This window comes from Salvelinus namaycush, chromosome 16 (genome assembly GCF_016432855.1).
Source record: "Salvelinus namaycush isolate Seneca chromosome 16, SaNama_1.0, whole genome shotgun sequence".
Classification (NCBI taxonomy): domain Eukaryota; kingdom Metazoa; phylum Chordata; class Actinopteri; order Salmoniformes; family Salmonidae; genus Salvelinus; species Salvelinus namaycush.
In genome coordinates, this window is record NC_052322.1 from 7,287,429 (window position 1) to 7,309,722 (window position 22,294).

Below are 22,294 nucleotides of genomic sequence, written 5' to 3' on the forward strand. Positions count from 1 at the left end.
GCTCATGACTGGAGGGCAGCTCATGACTGAAGGGCAGCTCATGACTGGAGGGCAGCTCATGACTGTAGGGCAGCTCATGACTGAAGGGCAGCTCATGACTGTAGGGCAGCTCATGACTGTAGGGCAGCTCATGACTGTAGGGCAGCTCTTGACTGTCTGGCGGTTCTGGCAGCTCCTGACTGGCTGGCGGCTCTGGCAGCTCCTGACTGGCTGGCGGCTCTGGCAGCTCCTGACTGGCTGGCGGCTCTGGCAGCTCCTGACTGGCTGGCGGCTCTGGCAGCTCCTGACTGGCTGGCGGCTCTGGCAGCTCCTGACTGGCTGGCGGTTCTGGCAGCTCCTGACTGACGGACGGCTCTAGCGGCTCCTGACTGACGGACGGCTCTAATGGCTCGGGACAGACGGGCGGCTCTAATGGCTCGTGGCAGACGGATGGCTCAGACGGCGCTGGGCAGACGGATGGCTCAGACGGCGTTGGGCAGACGGATGGCTCAGGCGGCGTTGGGCAGACGGATGGCTCAGACGGCGTTGGGCAGACGGATGGCTCAGACGGTGCTGGGCAGACAGATGGCTCAGACGGTGCTGGGCAGACGAACAGTGCAGGCGGCGTTGGGCAGACAGCCGACTCTGACCTGCTGAGGCGCACAGTAGGCCTGGTGCGTGGTGCCGGAACTGGTGGTACCGGACTGGAGACACGCACCTCAAGGCTAGTGCGGGGAGCAGGAACAGGGCACACTGGACTCTCGATGCGCACTATAGGCCTGGTGCGTGGTACCGGAACTGGAGGTACCGGGTTGACGGCACGCACCTCAGGGCGAGTGCGGGGAGAAGGAACAGTGCGTACAGGGCTCTGGAGACGCACAGGAGGCTTGATGCGTGGTGCCGAAACTGGAGGCACTGAGCTTGAGACACGCACCACAGGGAGAGTGCGTGGAGGAGGAACAGGGCTCTGGAGACGCACTGGAAGCCTGGTGCGTGGTGTAGGCACTGGTGGTACTGAGCTGGGGCGGGAAGGTGGCGCCGGATATACCGGACCGTGCAGGCGTACTGGCTCCTTTGAGCACTGAGCCTGCCCAACCTTACCTGGTTGCATGCTCCCCGTAGCCCGTCCAGTGCGGGGAGGTGGAATAACCCGCACTGGGCTGTGTTGGCGAACCGGGGACACCATGCGTAAGGCTGGTGCCATGTACACCGGCCCGAGGAGACTTACTGGAGGCCAGATATGTTGAGCCGGCTTCATGGCACTTGGCTCAATGCTCACTCTAGCCCGGCTAGTGCGGGGAGGTGGAATAACCCGCACCGGGCTATGAACACGTACAGGAGACACCATGCGCTCTACTGCGTAACACGGTGTCTGCCCGTACTCTCGCTCTCCACGGTAAGCCCGGGAAGTTGGCGCAGGTCTCCTACCTGACTTCGCCACACTACCCTTTAGCCCCCCCCCAAGAAATTTTTGGGTTGTACTTGCGGGCTTCCAGCCTTGCTTCCGTGCTGCCTCCTCATATCGTCGCCTCTCCGCTTTAGATGCCTCCAGCTCCGCCTTGGGACGGCGACACTCCTCTGGCTCTGCCCAGGGTCCTTCTCCGTCCAGAATCTCTTCCCATGTCCAATCCTCCTTGACCCACTGCTGCTGTCGTTGCTGTCCGTTAACCCGCTGCTTGATCTGGGTTTGGTGGGTGGTTCTGTAACGGCTTTCTAGCTCTTCCTCCTCCTCGGATGAGGAGAGGAGAGAGGGATCGGAAGACCAATGTGCAGCGAGGTATGATGACATAATGATTTATTTGACAAAACGACGAAACACGAAATAACACTTAGAAATACAAAATAACAAAACGAACTAAACAGACCTAAACTTACGAATTTACATGAAACGAAGAACACACGAACAGGAACAGACAAACCGAAACAGTCCCGTGTGGTAACATGTACTGACACGGAAGACAACCACCCACAACAAACAATGTGAAACAACCTACCTTAATATGACTCTCAATCAGAGGAAACGCCAAACACCTGCCTCTAATTGAGAGCCATACCAGGCAACCCATTAACCCAACATAGAAAACACATAACATAGACTACCCACCCAAACTCACGCCCTGACCAATTAAACACATACCAAACAACAGAAAACAGGTCAGGAACGTGACAACACTGTTGACTGTTGTGGTGTCTTAGGGCTAGTAGGAGTCACTCTGTTCTGGTGTAAGGCAACAGCGCCGATCCAAACGGTGCTGTCCTTCGAATTAGATGTTACATTAAGATCTTGGGTGAATCAAGTGTCTTTCCTGGATTCCTTCCATCCTCTTATCTTCTTCTTAAAAGGCATTGGAGGATAAGATCTGAGGTCCCACCCTCTGGACCATGACCTCCAATGTGAGAACAGAAGAGGCAAGGAGAGAAGAGGGTGCAAGAAATGAAGGGAAATCTTTTGAGATTCACCTCTAGATTCGCTTTTGGCCCTAGTCCAATCAAAATTCAGCACATCCCCCTCCCTTCTCCCTCCGTTTGAACGAGCCCTCTGATGTTTCAATTGCGTTTCAGCAAGAGAGCCCTTCCTTGTTACCTAATAATCCTGTTTCCTAATTTGGTATACATGATTGCCTTTGGTAAATTTCTCCCTTTACATCCATACAGACAGACTACATGGACAAAACACAGCAGGGGGACATACATATGCCAGTTTCCGTGGTCAGAGAAGGAGGGCAGACACAATGTTTGTCAGGGTAAAACTAAGGAGAAAAGGACAAAGAAAATAGTATACCCTGCGTGTGTTTTTGAACACACACACCTTTTTGCACATACAAATGTGAGTGCAGGAATGTGGTAATGTACTGCACTTTGAATGGATAATGCCAGAGTGACTCGGCCTCTTTCATTTGTTCCCACCTTGTATGTAGTCAGACATATTATGGAGCTTTTCAGTTAACACACTGTCTGTACAAAATGTTTGTGGGCATAGTCGTTTGTGTCATGTATTATATGTAATTTGCTTCTTGATGAAATTGAAAGCTGCCAGCATCGTATGGTGTGAGACAGGAGTGCCCGACCCATCTACTGCAGAGCGACTGTACTTGTTGCATTCAGCGCACGTGACAAATAAACGTCGATTTGATTTGATACAGTGTGTGCAGGCTTTAACATCTGCTCTGCTAAAGTATGTACAGTACACACAGGATCGTTTTCGAACTGTACATCAAATGTCTGTGTTTATCGACGTACATGATTAATTAAACGATCTATTCCCTAAACCTGACTCATTAAAGACATCCGACAATTACAAAGCTCATTTCAGTTGATTTTGTCCTGTAATATGCTCTCGCTTTCTGTCATGTACTGGTCCAACACATTTCTGAAATGGCTGAGCAGATGTCCTCCCAGACCAATGATTGTGTTATTGTATATCACTTTTGAGTAAACAGTTAGTACTGTAGTGTATCACTATGTAATTATAGTGTTGTTCATTGCATTATCATACATGTACTTGCACTGTTGCACCCCAGCAGGCTTTCTATCTGGCTTGGCCCAAGGGACATGTATTTATTTAACTAGGCAGCTACTTTAAAATCTATAAATGTACTCGCCAACATCCCGATGTCCCTGCAGCTTCAGCTGAAACAAAACAACATTTAAAATGGTAAAGTGAACATAAATAATCATTATTGCAACCACCACAAAATACATGAATGGTGAGCTTCCCTGAATCCATCAAACTTTTATTTCACATTTCAGAGAAAATCCTGAACAATACCCTCTGTGATATTATTTGTTCTTTCTTTTCTGGTGAATAAAACTGAAATTGCAACCAACTTTCTATGGCTTGTTTTAAAAATAGCGATATTTTAAAGATGACTACATTTTCAAATAACCGAAAGTGAGAGGTTGTAATCTGAATAAAGGAAAAAAGGCCATTCTTGAACATAGGGTGAGACTTTCTTACTAATTTGCTAGAAAACCAGTTCAGATTTAAGTATAACTTTTGTATGACTGGTGCCTTCAGTGAGAGATCTAATGCATTAATATTTCATAATATCTGCCCTCCGAATTCAAATGTATTATATAAAAAGGCCCTTCATTTCCAAATAAAATGTAATATTTTTTGCTCATATACAGTTGAAGTCGGAAGTTAACATACACTTAGGTTGGAGTCATTAAAACTAGTTTTTCAACCACTCCACACATTTCTTGTTAACAAACTATAGTTTTGGCAAGTTGGTTAGGACATCTACTTTGTACATGACACAGGTAATTTTTCCAACAATTGTTTACAGACAGATTATTTCACTTATAATTCACTGTATCACAATTCCAGTGGGTCAGAAGTTTAAACAGAAGTTTAGCCTTTAAACAGCTTGGAAAATAAAAAAAAATGATGTCATGGCTTTAGACGCTTCTGATAGGCTAATTGACATAATTTGAGTCAATTGGAGGTGTACCTGTGGATGTATTTCAAGGCCTACCTTCAAACTCAGTGCCTCTTTGCTTGACATCATGGGAAAATCGAAAGAAATCAGCCAAGACCTCAGAAAAGAAATTGTAGACCTCCAAGTCTGGTTCATCCTTGTGAACAATTTCCAAACGCCTGAAGTTACCACGTTCATCTGTACAAACAATAGTACGCAAGTATAAACTCCATGGGACCACGCAGCCGTCATTCCACTCAGGAAGGAGACGCGTTCTGTCTCCTCGAGATGAACGTACTTTCGTGCAAAAAGTGCAAATCAATCCCAGAACAACAGCAAAGGACCTTGTGAAGATGCTGGAGGAAACGGGTACAAAAGTATTTATATCCACAGTAAAACGAGTCCTATATCGACATAACCTGAAAGGCCCCTCAGCAAGGAAGAAGCCACTGCTCCAAAACCGCCATAAAACAGCCAGACTACGGTTTGCAACTGCACATGGAGACAAAGATCATACTTTTTGGAGAAATGTCCTCTGGTCTGATGAAACAAAAATAGAACTGTTTGGCCATAATGACCATCGTCATGTTTGGAGGAAAAAGGGGGAGGCTTGCAAGCCGAAGAACATCATCCCAACCGTGAAGCACGGGGGTGGCAGCATCATAATGTGGGGGTTCTTTGCTGCAGGAGGGACTGGTGCACTTCACAAAATAGATGGCATCATGAGGTAGGAATTGTGATACAGTGAAATAATCTGTCTGGAAACAATTGTTTAAAAAAATTACGTGTGTCATGTACAAAGTAGATGTCCTAACCAACTTGCCAAAACTATAGTTTGTTAACAAAAAATGCGTGGAGTGGTTGAAAAACAAGTTTTAATGACTCCAACCTAAGTGTATGTAAACTTCCGACTTCAACTGTACCCCACTGTCACGCCCTGGCCATAGAGAGGCTTTTATTCTAGTTTCTTTATTTCTATGTTTTCTGTTTCTATGTTTTGGCCGGGTATGGCTCTCAATCAGGGACAGCTGTCTATCGTTGTCTCTGATTGGGAATCATACTTAGGCAGCCCTTTTTCCCACCTGTGATTGTGGGTAGTTGTCTGTGTTAGTGGCCTGTATAGCCCTAGTAAGCTTCACATTCGTTTTTGTTGTTTCTTGTTTTGTTGGCGACATTTATAATAAAGAGAAATGTACGCTCACCACGCTGCACCTTGGTCTGATCATTTCGACGAGCGTGACACACACAGAAATCGTGTGATGTTTACTAAATCGACCTTTTAGATTTAAAGTCTTGATACTCACCCATACAATTCCCCCCCCACCCCAATATTATGTGTATTGATTTTCAGATGGGCAAACCTACAAAAAAAGATTGCAGTTTTGAAACTGAAGTAAAAGTGCAGTCAATTGTGGTATTTTGGATGCAGTAATTGCAGAATAACTGCAGTTGAACTGCTGTTTTTATTTTGGACGCAGTATTTGCAGTATACTGCAGTTATACTGAACTGTGACTGAAATCTTTTTTCGTAAGAGACAGTTGACTAGATATCACACAGTCCCACTGTTGCAGTCCCATAGTTTCATCCCACAGAGAGAAAAAATAACAGTATGAAGATGAAGTAATCATCCAACAGATAGTGGAAGTATACAATACTAACTCTGAGGTAAACACATTGGTTTTTATTAACAATATGACTTAATTGCGAACTGTCTAGCATCCTCTAACATCTAAGCAGTTCCTAGAGTTGTCTTTCTTGTAATTTCTGTCAAAACTGTCATACCTAACTATCCCATATCAGTCCACACACCCCTCTCTCACCAGTGAGAGCATGACATCATGTATTATGGATGATCTCTCCCAAAAACAGAGTGAGCATTACAAGGACAAGGCATTTTCTTCCATTAAAGTCACAAACTGGACATGCTCTCTCTCTCAAATGGGATGTTCTCCAGTGGGTAGAAAGAAATCCACCAGCATGTAATTTAAAGGTCCAACTCTAGCTCCTAAACCTAATCTAACCCTAGCACTAATTCCAACCCTAGCACTAATTCCAACCCTAGCACTAATTCCAACCTGAGCACTAATTCCAACCCTAGCACTAATTCCAACCCTAGCACTAATTCCAACCTGAGCACTAATTCCAACCTGAGCACTAATTCCAACCCTAGCACTAATTCCAACCCTAGCACTAATTCCAACCCTAGCACTAATTCCAACCCTAGCACTAATTCCAACCCTAGCACTAATTCCAACCCTAGCACTAATTCCAACCCTAGCACTAATTCCAACCTGAGCACTAATTCCAACCCTAGCACTAATTCCAACCCTAGCACTAATTCCAACCTGAGCACTAATTCCAACCCTAGCACTAATTCCAACCCTAGCACTAATTCCAACCTGAGCACTAATTCCAACCCGAGCACTAATTCCAACCCGAGCACTAATTCCAATCTGAGCACTAATTCTAACCCGAGCACTAATTCTAACTTTAACCATAAAACCCCTAGAAATAGCATTTGACCTTGTGGGGACCAAGAAAAATGTCCCAGTTGGTCAATTTTTGTTTGTTTACTATTCTTGTGGGGACTTCACAAGTATAGTTAAACACATCCACACACATACACAATACACACACATGCCTGTGGGGTGATCTGACAGCTAAAAGTAACCATATAGCCATTGTTCACAGGCACTAGAGGAGAGAGGAGCATTGAAGGAGTCTTGACATGGTTTTCACATTACTGACCATGTGCTGTCAAACTCCATAGTTGCACCGCTCATACTGCCCCCCCCCCCCCCCCCCCCCCCACACACACGCTCTCTCTTTCTTTTCTTCCCCCTTCAACCAAAGAAAGACTAGCTCAGGTATCTGTCAGGCTCCAGTTCCTCAGGAGGTCTCACATTGAGAACAGATGCCCTCGCCTGTCCTCTCTCACTGTAACACAGACACACACATTCACCTGTCAATGGAGAGGGGGTAGAGAAAGAGATCTGGAAGCCTAAGACAGATGCTGGAACAGATGCTGCCCTCTCCTTACACACACACACACACACACACACACACACACACACACACACACACACACACACACACACACACACACACACACACACACACAACAGAGCTCTGTGTTAATATATGTGTGTGTGTGTGCATACATGAGTGTGTAGTGTACATGTGTGCGCCTGTGTGTGTGTGTGTGTGTGTGTTCAACAGCAAGTGAGAGCGAGACAGACAGCTGCAAGGCTAGTCCAAGTGAACATGCCCCCTCGCGTTTAGCACTGGCCTGGGAACCAGTGATAAGACGTAGCTGGGGGGGATCTGTGGAGGGGGGGGACTGAATAGGAGAGCGGGGGGCATCCGAAGGGGCCGCAATGGCCATCAAAAGCTCCGAACCAAGGAGACTCTTAAGATCAGGGCCCTCCTAAGCTCAGCCAGGAAGGAATATGCTTTGTCCTCAGTCAGTCTCACTGATTTCTATTCAAATCCACTACCTGTGAGAGTTACCTTCTATTTTCGTCAGCTTTAGTGTAGTGGTATGGATGTGTGGCCACTGGCCAGATAAATGATGCTCAAGGTACCAAGCTGACATCTATATTACAGGGGTCAATAAAGATGTAGGTTTTTGGTGGATATTGTATGTAGCTCCTGTATTTGGAGTTGTAACGAAGCTGTTTAACCCATGGATATATCGAGTAAACTAGTCGTTAACTCTGTTTTTTGTCAAGCGTCAACTGTTATGTAGCTAAGGCCCTTTAACTTTCAGTAAATTCTTTGAAGTGTTTTTGAACGGTCTGAAAGTTGTACTCCCGTTGGCCATTGGGACATTTCCTCCCTCGCAAATAACATACTGCATTGCTCTTTTTCTCTATCTCTGTCAAATCAAACATTCAAATCAATTCTAACCTGATTAGTTTTTATTTCTCCTCAGATTGCAGAGGAATGCTATGCGGCTTCGGGTCAGTATGTGAACGTGATGCGGCTGACCCCTCCAAGACAGAGTGTGTCTGCAAGAAGATGGTGTGTCCGTCGGTTGTGGCGCCTGTGTGTGGCTCGGACTCCTCGACCTACTCCAATGAGTGTGAGCTGGAGAAGGCCCAGTGCAACACGCAGCGGCGCATCAAGGTGCTGCGCAAAGGACCCTGCGGTGAGTCTTGCTAGCTAGCACGTCATGCTAGATACAGTGCCTTCAGAAAGTATTCACACCCCTTGACTTTTTCCCGCATAAAATGGTGTTAGAGCTTGAATTTAAAAGTGATACAGTTAGATTTTGTGTCACTGGCCTACACACAATACCACATAATGTGGAATCATGTTAAAATTATTTTAGTCATTTATTTTAGTAAGTACCAGGGAGGTTTTCCATTGCCTCACAAAGAAAGGCACCTATTGGTCGATGGGTAAAAATTAACAGACGTTGAATGTCTCTATGAGCATGGTGAAGTTACTAATTACACTACGGATGTTGTATCAACACACCCAGTCACTACAAAGATACAGGCGTCCTTCCTAACTCAGTTGCCGGAGATGAAGGAAACCGCTCAGGGATTTTACCATGAGGCCAATGCTGACTAAAACAGTGATAGGAGACAACTGAGGATGGATCAACAACATTGTAGTTACTCCTTAATGCTAACCTAAATGACAGTGAAGAGAAGGACTCATGTACAGAAAAAAATATTCCAAAACATGCATCTTGTTTGCAATAAGGCACTAAAGTAAAACTGCAAAAAAATTGGCAAAGAAATGTACTTTAAGTCCTGAATACAAAGCATTATGTTTGGGGAAAATTCAACACAGCTGTAACGCACTTAAGGCGTAGTGGGTGCGGAGTCAGGCGCAGGAAGCAGAAGGTACAGAACAATGTTTTATTCCGACACAGAGGAAAAATGTTCACGCCAATACCGGGCGCACATACAAGATCGGCCCAAAACCAGGACCCAAACAGTCCGGAGGAAAAACAAAGGGAAACGCACTACCACAAACATACACAGAGGAAAAATAAGCCCGCACAAAGAGCAGGCGGGCCTTACCGGCTTAAATAGCCCAACTAAAAACCTAAACAAGAAACGGGTGTAACCAATAAGACAAAACCAACAGAAAAGGGAAAAGGGATCAGCGGCAGCTAGTAGACCGACGACCGCCGAGCGCCGCCCGAACAGGAAGAGGAGCCACCTTCGGTGGGAGTCGTGACAACAGCACGTCACTGAGTACCACTCTTAATATTTTCAAGCCTGGTGGTACAGTAGCTGCATTTGCAAGGACTAGAGAGTTTTTCAGGATAAAAATAAACAGAATAGAGCTAAGCACAGGCAAAATCCTAGTGGAAACCTGGTTCAGTCTGCTTTCCAATAGACACCGGGAGTCAAATGCACCTTTCAGCAGGACAATAATCTAAAATACAAGGCCAAATATACACTGGAGTTGCTTACCAAGACGACACTGAATGTTCCTGAGTGGCCTAGTTAGTTTGAAAAGCAACAAAAAGCAATGATCAACAACCAACTTGACAGAGCTTGAATATTATACAATCCAGGTGGGCAAAGCTCTTTGAGACTTAACCAGAAAGACTCACAGCTTTAATCGCTGGCAAAGGGATTCTAGCATGTATTAACTCAAGGGTGTGTATACTGATGTAAACATTTAATTTTTAATACATTTGCAAACGTTACTAAAAACATATTTTGATGTTGACATGACGGCGTATTGTGTGTAGATGGGTAATCCATTTTGAATTCAGTGTGTCACACAACAACATGTGTAATAAGTCAAGGGGTATGAATACTTTCTGAAGGCACTGTGCTATTCAGTCTGTTTCAGTCCATTGGCATCCCGTTAGCTACTACTGGTCAGTGTTGTGTACTGACATGAAGTGTTGTATTTACAGTGCGGTGAGATCAGCTAACTAGCGTTACGCTAGCTACTGTTCAGTCTGTTTCAGTCAGTTTTGTCTACTACTACTGTACCGGTCCCTTATGTATAGAGAGTTCTAGCTAGCGTTATGGTACTATTCAGTCTGTTTCCGTCAGTGTTGTGCTGTGTAGAGCTGTACCCTGATGTATTGTATAGTTTCTCAGCGGGCATCACGCTAGCTACTATTGAGTCCATTGCAGTCTTTTGTGCTCTTTCATACCTTCAGAATGAGTCCTGCTAGCATTACGCTACAGTACAGTGGCATGTTCTGTACCTCTGCGAGTAAAGAAGCTGTTATGTCATCACATAGATACAGTATTATGACAGGATTTAAAGAAACGTGCCATAAGCCTATTAGAAATGCCAGTATGTGTTTGAAATGGCGTGTCTTCTATCACAAGTTATACCAGCCACCAGATGACAAAACACCTCGACGCACGCTGTGTCTGTCTACCACGGTCCAGAGCCAACATATAATAACAGCAGTCTCCAATGAAGCCTATTTGGCTCATCGTAACCACCACTAGTTAGCATAGCAGCACCAGCCACTCCACCAGATGTTTGCAGGGCTGAAAGCACAAAGCAATATGCTACAATGGGCTTTGTGTCGTGTTTTTTTTCTTCTATGCTTTCGCTACAGTGCTAATCCATCAGCTGATTGCTGTGCTGGCTAATAGCAGGGCCTGTGTGACTAAAGGGCTTGCCAGATAGAGGGAAGGAAGCAGGAACAGAAAGACAGAGCGAGAAAGAGAGGAAGGGAGACAGAGAGAGGGAGGGAGGGAATGGGGAGAGAGGGATGGAGCGAGGGGGAGGGAAGGGAGACAGAGAGAGGGAGGGAGCGAGGGGGAGGGAAGGGAGAGAAAGAGGGAGGGAGGGAATGGGGAGAGAGGGATGGAAGGGGAGAGAGAGAGAGGGAGGGAGGGATGTTGGGAGGAGAGGGGGAGGGAAGGGAGAGAGACAGGGAGAGAAACAGAGAACTGATAAAGAAAGACAGATGGATAAAGAGAAAGGGAGAGAGAGAGCGGGAGGTAATTACATCAGCTAGAGGAACAGGCCATATACAGCCATCAAAAGGCCCATAATTATCCAGACTTACCCGCTGGGAGCACAGTGGAGTTCTGGGTAAAGGGCGATGGTGGCTTGTGGGGCGCAACTTCCTCCTGATGAACAAGGTCTGCATCGGGAGATTTAGTGACTATGCTGCTATTCACAAAAATAAGAAAAGCTGCTTCTGTATTGATTATGACAAGTGAGGACTACGGTGTACAGGGCCCATATCCACAAAGTGTCTCAGAGTAGGAGTGCTGATCTTCAACAGTGAAGAGGCGACTCCGGGATGCAGAGTTGCAAAGAAACAGCCATATCTCAGACTGGCCAATAAAAAGAAAAGATTAAGATGGGCAAAAGAACACAGGCACTGGACAGAGGAATTCTGCCTAGAAGGCCAGCATCCCGGAGTCGCCTCTTCACTGTTGACGTTGAGACTGGTGTTTTGCTGGTACTATTTAATGAAGCTGCCAGTTGAGGACTTGTGAGGCATCGGTTTCTCAAACTAGACACTCTAATGTACTTGTCCTCTTGCTCAGTGCACCGGGGCCTCCCACTCCTATTTCTATTCTGGTTAGGGCCGGTTTGCGCTGTTTTGTGAAGGGATTAGTACACAGCATTGTACGAGATCTTCAGTTTCTTGGCAATTTCTCGCATGGAATAGCCTTCATTTCTTAGAACAAGAATAGACCGATGAGTTTCCGAAGAAAGTTCTTTGTTTCTGGCCATTTTGAGCCTGTAATCGAACCCACAAATGCTGATGCTCCAGATACTCAACTAGTCTAAAGAAGACCAGTTTTATTGCTTCTTTAACGAGCACAACAGTTTTCAGCTGTGCTAACATAATTACAAAAGGGTTTTCTAATGATCAATTAGCCTTTTAAAATGATAAACTTGGATTAGCTAACTCAACGTGCCATTGGAACACAGGAGTGATGGTTGCTGATAATGGGCCTCTGTACGCCTATGTAGATATTCCATAAACAATCAGCCGTTTCCAGCTACAATAGTCATTTACAACATTAACAATGTCTACACTGTATTTTTGATCAATTTGAAGTTATTTTTATGGGCAAAAAAATGTGTTGCTCTTTCAAAAACAAGGACATCTCTAACATTTCTAACCCCAAACTTTTGAACGGTAGCGTACGTTAACGACTCAATCAGTCATTAATAAGTCATTGTGTACACAAGGCATTAGGAGCCACTTAAGATACTTAGCGGTGATTTGATTTTGAATGCAGAGCGTATATGTACACAGTAATTGGTAATATGAGGCTTTCAAGGATTAATAAAGTGTATTCATTTGTGGGGGGAAATCATACAATACAGAGCTATGTAGCTACTCAGTCTGATTTATCCAATGCTCTTATCTAGAGTCCCTTCAAGATGCATTGAAAGTCTACAATGAGAGATGCTGGACAGCAGTATTGTTCCCGAATGACAAACACTGTAATTCTGTATAAAAAAAAGAGTTCCATTTGACAGTTTCACACTGAGAAAAAATAGCAAGCTAGAAGATGAGAAGCAGAGAGAAGGGCGCAGCGGGTCAGGGGAAACTGGATGACAGGTTCTTATTCTCTTTCTCCATCCAATATATTTTGTCAGCACAGAAGGTCCAGGCAGCTCACACTGGCTGGTATTATGTTGTTGTCTGGGATGGTGGAGAGATCTGCTGGAGGGAGGGAGTGAAGAGAGAATGTTTTAGAAGTATATTAACCGGGTACTTTAGGTCCTGGATGCTGATTGGCTGAATAGCCGTGGAATATCAGACATAATAAACTGGGTGGTTCGAGCCCTGATTGCTGATTGGCTGAAAGCCGTGGTATATCAGACCATATACCATGGGTATGACAAAACATTTATTTTTACTACTTTAATTATGTTGGTAACCAGTTTATAATAGCAATAAGGCACCTCGGGGGTTTGTGGTATATGGCCAATATACCACGGCTAAGGGCTGTATCCAGGTACTCCGCTTTGCGTCCTGCTTAAGAACAGCCTTTGGCCGTGGCAATTTGGCCATATACCACACTTCCAATTCAATTTGTCACATGCTTCGTAAACAACAGCTATAGACTAACAGTGAAATTCTTTCTTACGCCCCCCCACCCCCCAAAAAAACAACAACAGAAATAGCCTGAAAATAATAACACAATATACATGGGGTACCAGTACCGAGTAGAGTAGATGTGCAGGGGTACGAGGTAGTTGAGGTAGATATAGGTAGGGATAAAGTGACTAGGTAGATAGATAATTAACAGTAACAGTTGCGTATGTGATGAGTCAAGAGACCAATGCAAAAAGGGCCAAATATATATAACCATATATTTTTTTCTCATTACATGTTGATGGCCCTCCCATTTGAATGGGCAAGGCATGGATAATGTAATACCATATTAAAGCAGTATTCAAGTTGTATTGTACTGCGCTGTAAGATAACGGCCTGGATCGTGCCTCTGGCCACTCCAGATACCAAGTCAATGTATGGCCACTACATCTGAACAGTTTAGTGGGTGTTTGTACTCGAATAATATTCTGCACATAACTCAGCCAGCACTGGCCTTCATGGACATCCCAGCCTAAGCAGCTCTTTTCATTAATTCCCTCTTTATAAAATGGGTAATTTGGGAGCGAAGCCACATTTCTATGGGTTAGTTCACTGGTCCAGCGTGCTGATAATGGCCTGATATCATTTGAATTAAAAACACAGGGTGCTCTGCTTTGTTTAAATCTATTTAAATGGCCCTCAAGTCTGAGAACTGCCGTTTTTTTAGGGAAGAACAGAGAGAAAAGCGATAGAGAGAAGAGGGGGGAGGGGACAGAAGGCAGCCGGCACTTAACCAGGGTAACGGTTCAGCAGAACATGAAGAGAAATTGGGGGCAGTGTGTGTTTGAGAGGCGGCCGGGAGAGCTCGAGCTGTGTTAGCTCTCCTAATATTGAACTTGGAGCCGACAGAGAGAGACGGGTAAACACTCGATCTCCCAACCTATGCGGAGTGCTGCGGTGGGGAGGAGATGGAATCCCAGCGAGCGCCCGTGCCTCAGAATTTACTTTGTAGCGCCCAGATCGATGGGGAGATCAATTTTGTGTGTGTGTGTATGTTGTGTGTGTGTGTGTGTGTAGAGTGGCCCTGGAGCATGCCCTGCCTCACGCACCGTTGATAGACTAGACTCACTCTCATTCTTTTCTCTCCCTCTCCTCTTTCACATCCGCACTGTATTTCCTTCGACCTCTCCCCTATTTCCATCACCATTCTCTCTATCCTTCCTCTTTCTCTTTTCCTCTCCCCCCCCCCCTTCTCCCCTTCACTGTATATGTATCTCTCCATCTCCTACCATTCTCTCTCTCTCGCACTAACCAGGTTTCCATCCAACCTTTTAATGTGAGTAAAGTACATGTTGGATAAAAAAATGTCACAACAGGCCTGATGGAAGCAGCACTAAACTTTCCAAATGTTGACAAACAAAATACTCGAGACAAAGTGGGATCTTTTTGTGACTGTAAAATTCATAATAGGATAAATAGTGGTGGAAATGCCTTTATAAATATTGATATAGCAACTCTCATACCATGTAAACGTGTGTGGTCCTCCCACTATGACTCAGGAAATGAGTTTATTAGGTTACAGATAAAGTAAGGTGTGATGAACTTCACTGCGTGGTCAAAGTCAGCTCAAAGCTCTTTTCCAATAAATGTTGAGGGTCTTATTCTGGTTCCAGGATGATTGATGCTTGGCTGCCATTTGACAACGAAAATAGTCTCGCTCTTATCTATAGATGGGTTAGCTGACAACATCACGAAAACGATGTGCACGCTTAAATAGGGCAGAAGTTGTTGTGATTCTGGATGGCTCGATAGCTTCCAACACATGACAAGAAACTGTCATGTGGGGAATCGTAAGTGACTCGTTTCAGGTAGTTTCATCATGTCTTGTTTTGAGGTGTTTTGACTGATGTCATGTCAATGCTCAAATATATACTGAACAAAAATATAAACTCTACATGTAAAGTGTTGGTCCCATGTTTCATCAGCTGAAATAAAAGATCCCAGATGCACAAAAAGCTTATTTCTCTCAAATTTGTGCACAAATTTGTTTACATCCCTGTTAGTGAGCATTTCTCTTTTGCCAAGATTATCCATCCACCTGACAGGTGTGACATATCAAGAACCTGATTTTTATTAGACACATGAAAACTTAAGCGATAAAAGTACCTTTTATGTTCACTACCTCATTACACACAGCTTTTTATCTGCAACAAGTCAGTTTGGTGGAGAAACACCACTGCCGGAAAGATTTGCATATTTTCTTTATGCAGATTTGAGAATATTCATCTGAAAATCTGTCCCCAATTGAATGGAAACCTAGCTATTGCTGCTATGTTTTCTCCCGCCCCTCTCCCGTCTCCCTCCTTCCCCTCTTCCCTTCCCCTCCTCTCCCTCCGTTCCCTCTCTCCCTCTGTCTCTCTGTGGGTAACTGGAGGACAACATGCCTGACTGGCTGTTTGAAAGGCATCCCTGTCTTATCTCTCCAGCGCCAACAGACACCACTTCACTTCCTCCAGCGATGAAGAAAGTCTGCCTCAGTACTCTGTGTGTCTGACTCTGGCTGTACCTCACTTCTCTTTCCTAACCCACCTCCTTAACCCACCTCCTCAATCTCACTCCGCAGTTGGTATAACCAAGGCAGTCAGTCCAAAGGGAACTCTGTCTGTCCATCTGTCTGTCTGCCCGTCTGTCTGCCTGTTTGTTGGCTTTCCTGTGGTTATGTCTTTGCTGCAGTCGAACTGAGGAAGCAACATAGTGTTAAATGTGTTAATGTGGAAATCAATTTGTTTTGTTTCCCTCTTATTGACTGTTAAAACCATGCTCTTCAATACCAAGGAAACGGTTGGTTTGCTTCTCTTTGGGTCTGTCTGGCGCCTTTGACAGGAATTGAATTGCAAAGTAAAGCTGGATACTGTATTTTTGGTTCAAGCAAACTGGTGGCACCCACTTCCTAAGTCTGGTTCCGAATGGGAGACCATGTAAATCTCAGTTAACCACTCTCCAACCTGTAATAGAAGCTTGAAGAGGAGCTACAGTCCCCACAGTGGACAATTACCTCAGAATCAATACAGAATGTTCCCTTTCATGGTCTTCCATAGAAGACAAATCACAAAGACATTCCAAGAAAAAGAAGCAGATCGTACGGATGTTATTTGAAGCTGTAGTCTGTAGGGTAGTTGTTTTTTTCTCTACCAGCCTTATATGGAGCAAAGCATTCCCAGACACCTAATCCCTGATACTTTGCCCCCAGGCCCAGTTGTAGGGGCGGACTACAACTCAAAGCCGCCAGTTTTTCTCTGACTGCACTTTTGTGATGGCCGGTGCTAGTTAGGATGTAGTTAAGATGTCAGTGGCATAGAAAGTCTGATGTATCCCTGGCCGTCTTATTGAGCTCTGGGAAGAAGCCTCGGACTCCAAAGCCCCTGGGCCGAAGGAGAGGCAAGAGGAACTTGAAACGAAAGCGAACTTCCTCCGCCTTTTGCCGTCCCTTCATTCCTCCCTCTCCCCTCCATCCCTCTCCCCTCCTCACTCCCATTAGCCGACAGATTGTTGTTTACTCAGGCAGCGTGCATGCGCTCCCCCTGGCGACAGAGTTATGGACGCGTTGGTCCACCAGACTTAGCGCATTTGGGCGGAAGTGTCTGGGAATGGGTTTAGTCGAACTCGAACCACACTCATCAGCCAGCTTCCCCCTATACAGACGGCTTTGTCAAACTAGGGACTCTAGTCTCTCTCCTAAAAACATCTGTCTGGCAGAATGGCCATTAACACTAGAAAAGCCGGGCCTCAAGGAACCCCCTTTGAGCCAATGAGTCATTTTTAAATAGTCAAATACATTTCATAGATGTTATTGGGAAATAACCCTTTGGCTGTGTTTTATAAGGGTCTGGGTAACATCAGAATACTGAAATACAGAATGCTGCTGCCACGTGCTTACGGGCAGAGTGCATGGAACGGTGGTTATTCTTGGAAAAAGTTATATTTTGAAATAGTGCTCATCTCTAAAATGTTTAGTTATTTGGTAAGGGTTTTGGAAACTTCAGAATCTGCTCCAATATAGAAATCAAAACATCTTACCGCCTATGTAGGAGGCTTTTAAAAAGTCACTTTTTGGCATTCCGGGAAAATAATGACATGTCTTCTTAAAACTGCTCGTAACACATTCTGTTTGTGAAATGGAAATTATAACAACATTAGGTATGTGTGTTAAATAAACGTATTTAGGAAAAGACAAAGACGGAGGGGCGCATGACTTTAAAAATGGCAGCGATATTAGACATTTTAATTCATGATTCAAAATGACTCACTCAGCTCTTCTAGTGTGAATGGCCAGTTTTTTCTTGGTCATTTTTGTAATATCTTGATATTTAAATGGAAATAGCAATGTGGTGGAATAAAGGAACAGATGACACTTGACTGATATTGGCTATCCACAGTTTCTGTCATATCGATACGTTCAACTGTCGATTTTGGATTCTCGCTCTCTTGTCTCTTGTCTCTCTCTCTTAATTGGGTGTTAGTGATCTCTGTGAAGTGTCATTTAGCCATTTTAACTGGCTGCTGGCCCCATCAGTAGGGTCTCAGCTCTGCTGCCCTACTGTAGCAGCTGTAATGTGATCCACTGACTGATTCAAATCAAATCAAATTGTATTAGTCACATGTGCCGAATACAACAGGTGTAGACCTTACAGTGAAATGCTTACTTACGAGCCCCTAACCCCTAACAATGCAGTTAAAAAAGATACGGATAAGAAATAAAAGTAACAAGTAATTAATTTAAAGAGCTTAAAGAGCAACAGTAAAATACCAATAGCGAGACTATATACAGGGGTGTACCGGTACAGAGTCAATGTGCTGGGGCACAGGTTAGTTGAGGTAATATGTACATGCAGGTAGAGTTATTAAAGTGACTATGCATAGATGATAACAACAGAGAATAGCAGCGGTGTAAAAGAGGGCAGGGGGGAATGCAAATAGGCTGGGTAGCCATTTGATTAGGTCTTATGGCCTTATGAGTCTTATGGCTTGGGGGTAGAAGCTGTTTAGAAGCCTCTTGGACCTCTTGGCGCTCAGGTACCGCTTGCCTTGCGTTAGCAGAGAGAACAGTCTATGACTAGGGTGGCTGGAGTCTTTGACAATTCTTCGGGCCTGGTATAGAGGTCCTGGATGGCAGGAAGCTTGGCCCCAGTGATGTACTGGGCCGTTCGCACTACCCTCTGTAGTGCCTTGCGGTTGGAGGCCGAGCAGTTGCCATACCAGGCATTGATGCAACCAGTCAGGATGCTCTCAATGGTGCAGCTGTAGAACCATTTGAGGATCTGATGACCCATGCCAAATCTTTTCAGTCTCCTGAGGGGAATAGGTTTTGTCGTGTCCTCTTCACGACTGTCTTGGTGACCATAATCCACTCTCAGGATGATTGCTGATGCCTTCTCATTCTCTATGTCTTTTTGTCTTTGTATGCCTCTATTTTGTGAAGAAGTCACTTTTCCTTTATCGTAATAGTTATTCTCCTCTATGACCATGTATTTTCAATGTATTCAATGGCAGTTCTTACTTTTGCCACAAGGGGCACTGTGCCGATTTCCCTATGCACTAACTAAACAAACATACTCACAAACAGACACAGACACACACAACCCAATTCACCCCCACCCAACACAGAGAATCCCACTCGTCCTAGCGGATTCCAGATGATAACAGCAGTGTGTTGAATTTGATTGCCTCCCTCGCCTCCTTCTCCCGCTCATCCTGTAGTACTGAGCCTTGAGATCCTTTCTCTCTTTCTCCCGTCACCTCGAGAGGACCTGGGTTTGATGAATGCACTAACTGGATAAGAGTGTCTGCTAAATGACTAGAATGTAACTGTAGATAACAGATTATGGCGCCGGCTCACACATTAAAAAGCACACCACGCACACACACACAATGACAAACAGAAGCTTGGTTTGACACATTTTTTATTTATTATTTATAATTATTAGTAGTAATCCACTGACGTTGGTTAATGTTTTGCCCTTTATGCCAAGCGAAAAACAAGATCAGATATGGAAGGATAAGCTGGGAGTCAATGGAACATTTTATATCAGTGAGGAAACCAAAATGGTGACAAACAATCCCTTTTGTTTGTGGCTCCAGTTGGGTGTGAAAATGCTTGTCTGGGAGTGTGTGTGGACGTGGAGATAAAGTGGGATCAGTAAACTGCCTATAATTAGTAGCCCATCATCATCTACTATGCAATGCTTATGGATTAGGCTTGATTGAACGGAAAATGGGCACAGGTAATGATGGTAACTCATCCTCACCTCTTTCTATATGGTATCTCTCTGTCTCCCTCTTTCTCTCTCTCTTCCCCTTTCCTGCTCGTGAGATGTGGAAGTGGGAAGTTTACATACACCTTAGCCAAATACATTTAAACTCAGTTTTTCACAATTCCTGACATTTAACGTGTCACGATCGTCATAATAAGCAGACCAAGGCGCAGCGTGAGAGACATACATCTTCTTTTTATTGGACGAAGACGTAACACGAAATACTCTTACAAAACTAACATAACAATAAACGACCTTGAAGCTATAAACGAAAGTGCACACACAAGCTACTAACGTTAAACATAGACAATTTCCCACAAACACCTAAAGCCTATGGCTGCCTTAAATATGGCTCCCAATCAGAGACAACAATAAACAGCTGTCTCTGATTGAGAACCAAATCAGGCAACCATAGACTTTCCTAAACACCTACACTGAACACAACCCCATACATACTACAAAACCCCCTAAACAATACACACTCCCTAAACTAGACAAAAACACACAAACATCCCATGTCACACCCTGACCTACCTAAACTAATAAAGAAAATCAATCTAACAAAGGCCAGAGTGTGACAGTACCCCCCCCCCCCCAAAGGTGCGGACTCCGACCGCAAAACCTGACACAGAAGGGGAGGGTCCGGGTGGGCCTTCCTATGGCGGCGGCTCGGGTGCGGGACGTGGACCCCCCTCCACCATAGTCACTACCCACTTTGGTGGCGCCTCTGGAATGGCGAGTCCCGGACTGAATACCATCCCAGAGGGCGCCACTGGACGGAGGGGCAGCTCCGGACTGAGGGGCGGATCCTGGCTGGCTGGCTCTGGCGGATCCTGGCTGGCTGGCTCTGGCGGATCCTGGCTGGCTGACGGCTCTGGCGGATCCTGGCTGGCTGACGGCTCTGGCGGATCCTGGCTGGCTGACGGCTCTGGCGGATCCTGGCTGGCTGACGGCTCTGGCTGCTCATGGCTGGCTGACGGCTCTGGCTGCTCATGGCTGGCTGACGGCTCTGGCTGCTCATGGCTGGCTGACGGCTCTGGCTGCTCATGGCTGGCTGACGGCTCTGGCTGCTCATGGCTGGCTGACGGCTCTGGCTGCTCATGGCTGGCTGACGGCTCTGGCTGCTCATGGCTGGCTGACGGCTCTGGCTGCTCATGGCTGGCTGGCGGCTCTGGCTGGTCCTGGCTGGCTGGCGGCTCTGGCAGATCCTGGCTGACTGGCGGCTCTGGCAGATCCTGGCTGACTGGCGGCTCTGGCAGATCCTGGCTGACTGGCGGCTCTGGCAGATCCTGGCTGACTGGCGGCTCTGGCAGAACCTGGCTGACTGGCGGCTCTGGAGGATCCTGGCTGGTTGGCGGCTGGCGGATCCTGGCTGACTGGTGGCTCTAGCGGCTCCTGACTGACGAACGGCTCGGGACAGACGGGCGGCTCTAATGGCTCGGGACAGACGGATGGCTCAGATGGCGCTGGGCAGACGGATGGCTCAGATGGCGCTGGGCAGACGGATGGCTCAGATGGCGCTGGGCAGACGGATGGCTCAGATGGCGCTGGGCAGACGGATGGCTCAGATGGCGCTGGGCAGACGGATGGCTCAGATGGCGCTGGGCAGACGGATGGCTCAGATGGCGTTGGGCAGACGGATGGCTCAGATGGCGTTGGGCAGGCAGGCGGCTCAGATGGCGCTGGGCAGACGAGCAGTGCAGGCGGCGTTGGACAGACAGCCGACTCTGACCTGCTGAGGCGCACAGTAGGCCTGGTGCGTGGTGCCAGAACTGGTGGTACCGGACTGGAGACACGCACCTCAAGGCTAGTGCGGGGAGCAGGAACAGGGCACACTGAGTTCTCGAGGCGCACTATAGGCCTGGTGCGTGGTACCGGGACTGGTGGTACCGGGCTGAGGGCACGCACCTCAGGGCGAGTGCGGGGAGAAGGATCAGTGCGTACAGGGCTCTGGAGACGCACATGAGGCTTGGTGCGTGGTGCCGGAACTGGTGGTACCGGGCTGGGGACACGCACCTGAAGGCTAGTGCGGGGAGAAGGAACAGGGCATACTGGACCCTGGAGACGCACATTAGGCCTAGTGCGTGGTGCCGGCACTGGTGGTACCGGGCTGGGGACACGCATCTCAGGGCTAGTGCGGGGAGCAGCAACAGGACGCACAGGACTCTGGAGGCGCACAGGAGGCTTGGTGCGTGGTGTAGGCACTGGTGGTAATGGGCTGGAGACACGCACCTCAAGGCTAGTGCGGGGAGCAGGAACAGTGCGTACAGGGCTCTGGAGACGCACATTAGACCTAGTGCGTGGTGCCGGAACTGGTGGTACCCGGCTGGAGACCCTAGGGCGAGTGCGTGGAGGAGGAACAGGGCTCTGGAGACACACTGGAAGCCTGGTGCGTGTAGCCGGCATCAAATCTTCCGGAACTTTAACACAAGTTTCAGGCTGAGTACGAGGAACTGACACAGGTGGCATCGGACAGCTAACACGCTCCTCAGGGAGAATGCATTGCATACTCTGCCAAACCAACAGCTCTCTCTCTTCACTCTCCTCCAATTTCGTCAACAACTCCTTG

The 22,294-nt window shown here is 46.4% G+C and overlaps 1 protein-coding gene across 1 annotated transcript in view; it reads left to right on the forward strand.

Moving 5' to 3' along the window:
* LOC120060868 (agrin-like) overlaps window positions 1–22,294 on the forward strand; it is a 376,729-nt gene that overhangs the window by 195,428 nt on the left and 159,007 nt on the right. The window contains exon 4 of the mRNA XM_039010276.1: window positions 8,336–8,551. Coding sequence (XP_038866204.1) covers window positions 8,336–8,551 — 216 coding nt within the window. The remainder of the gene's footprint in view (window positions 1–8,335; window positions 8,552–22,294) is intronic.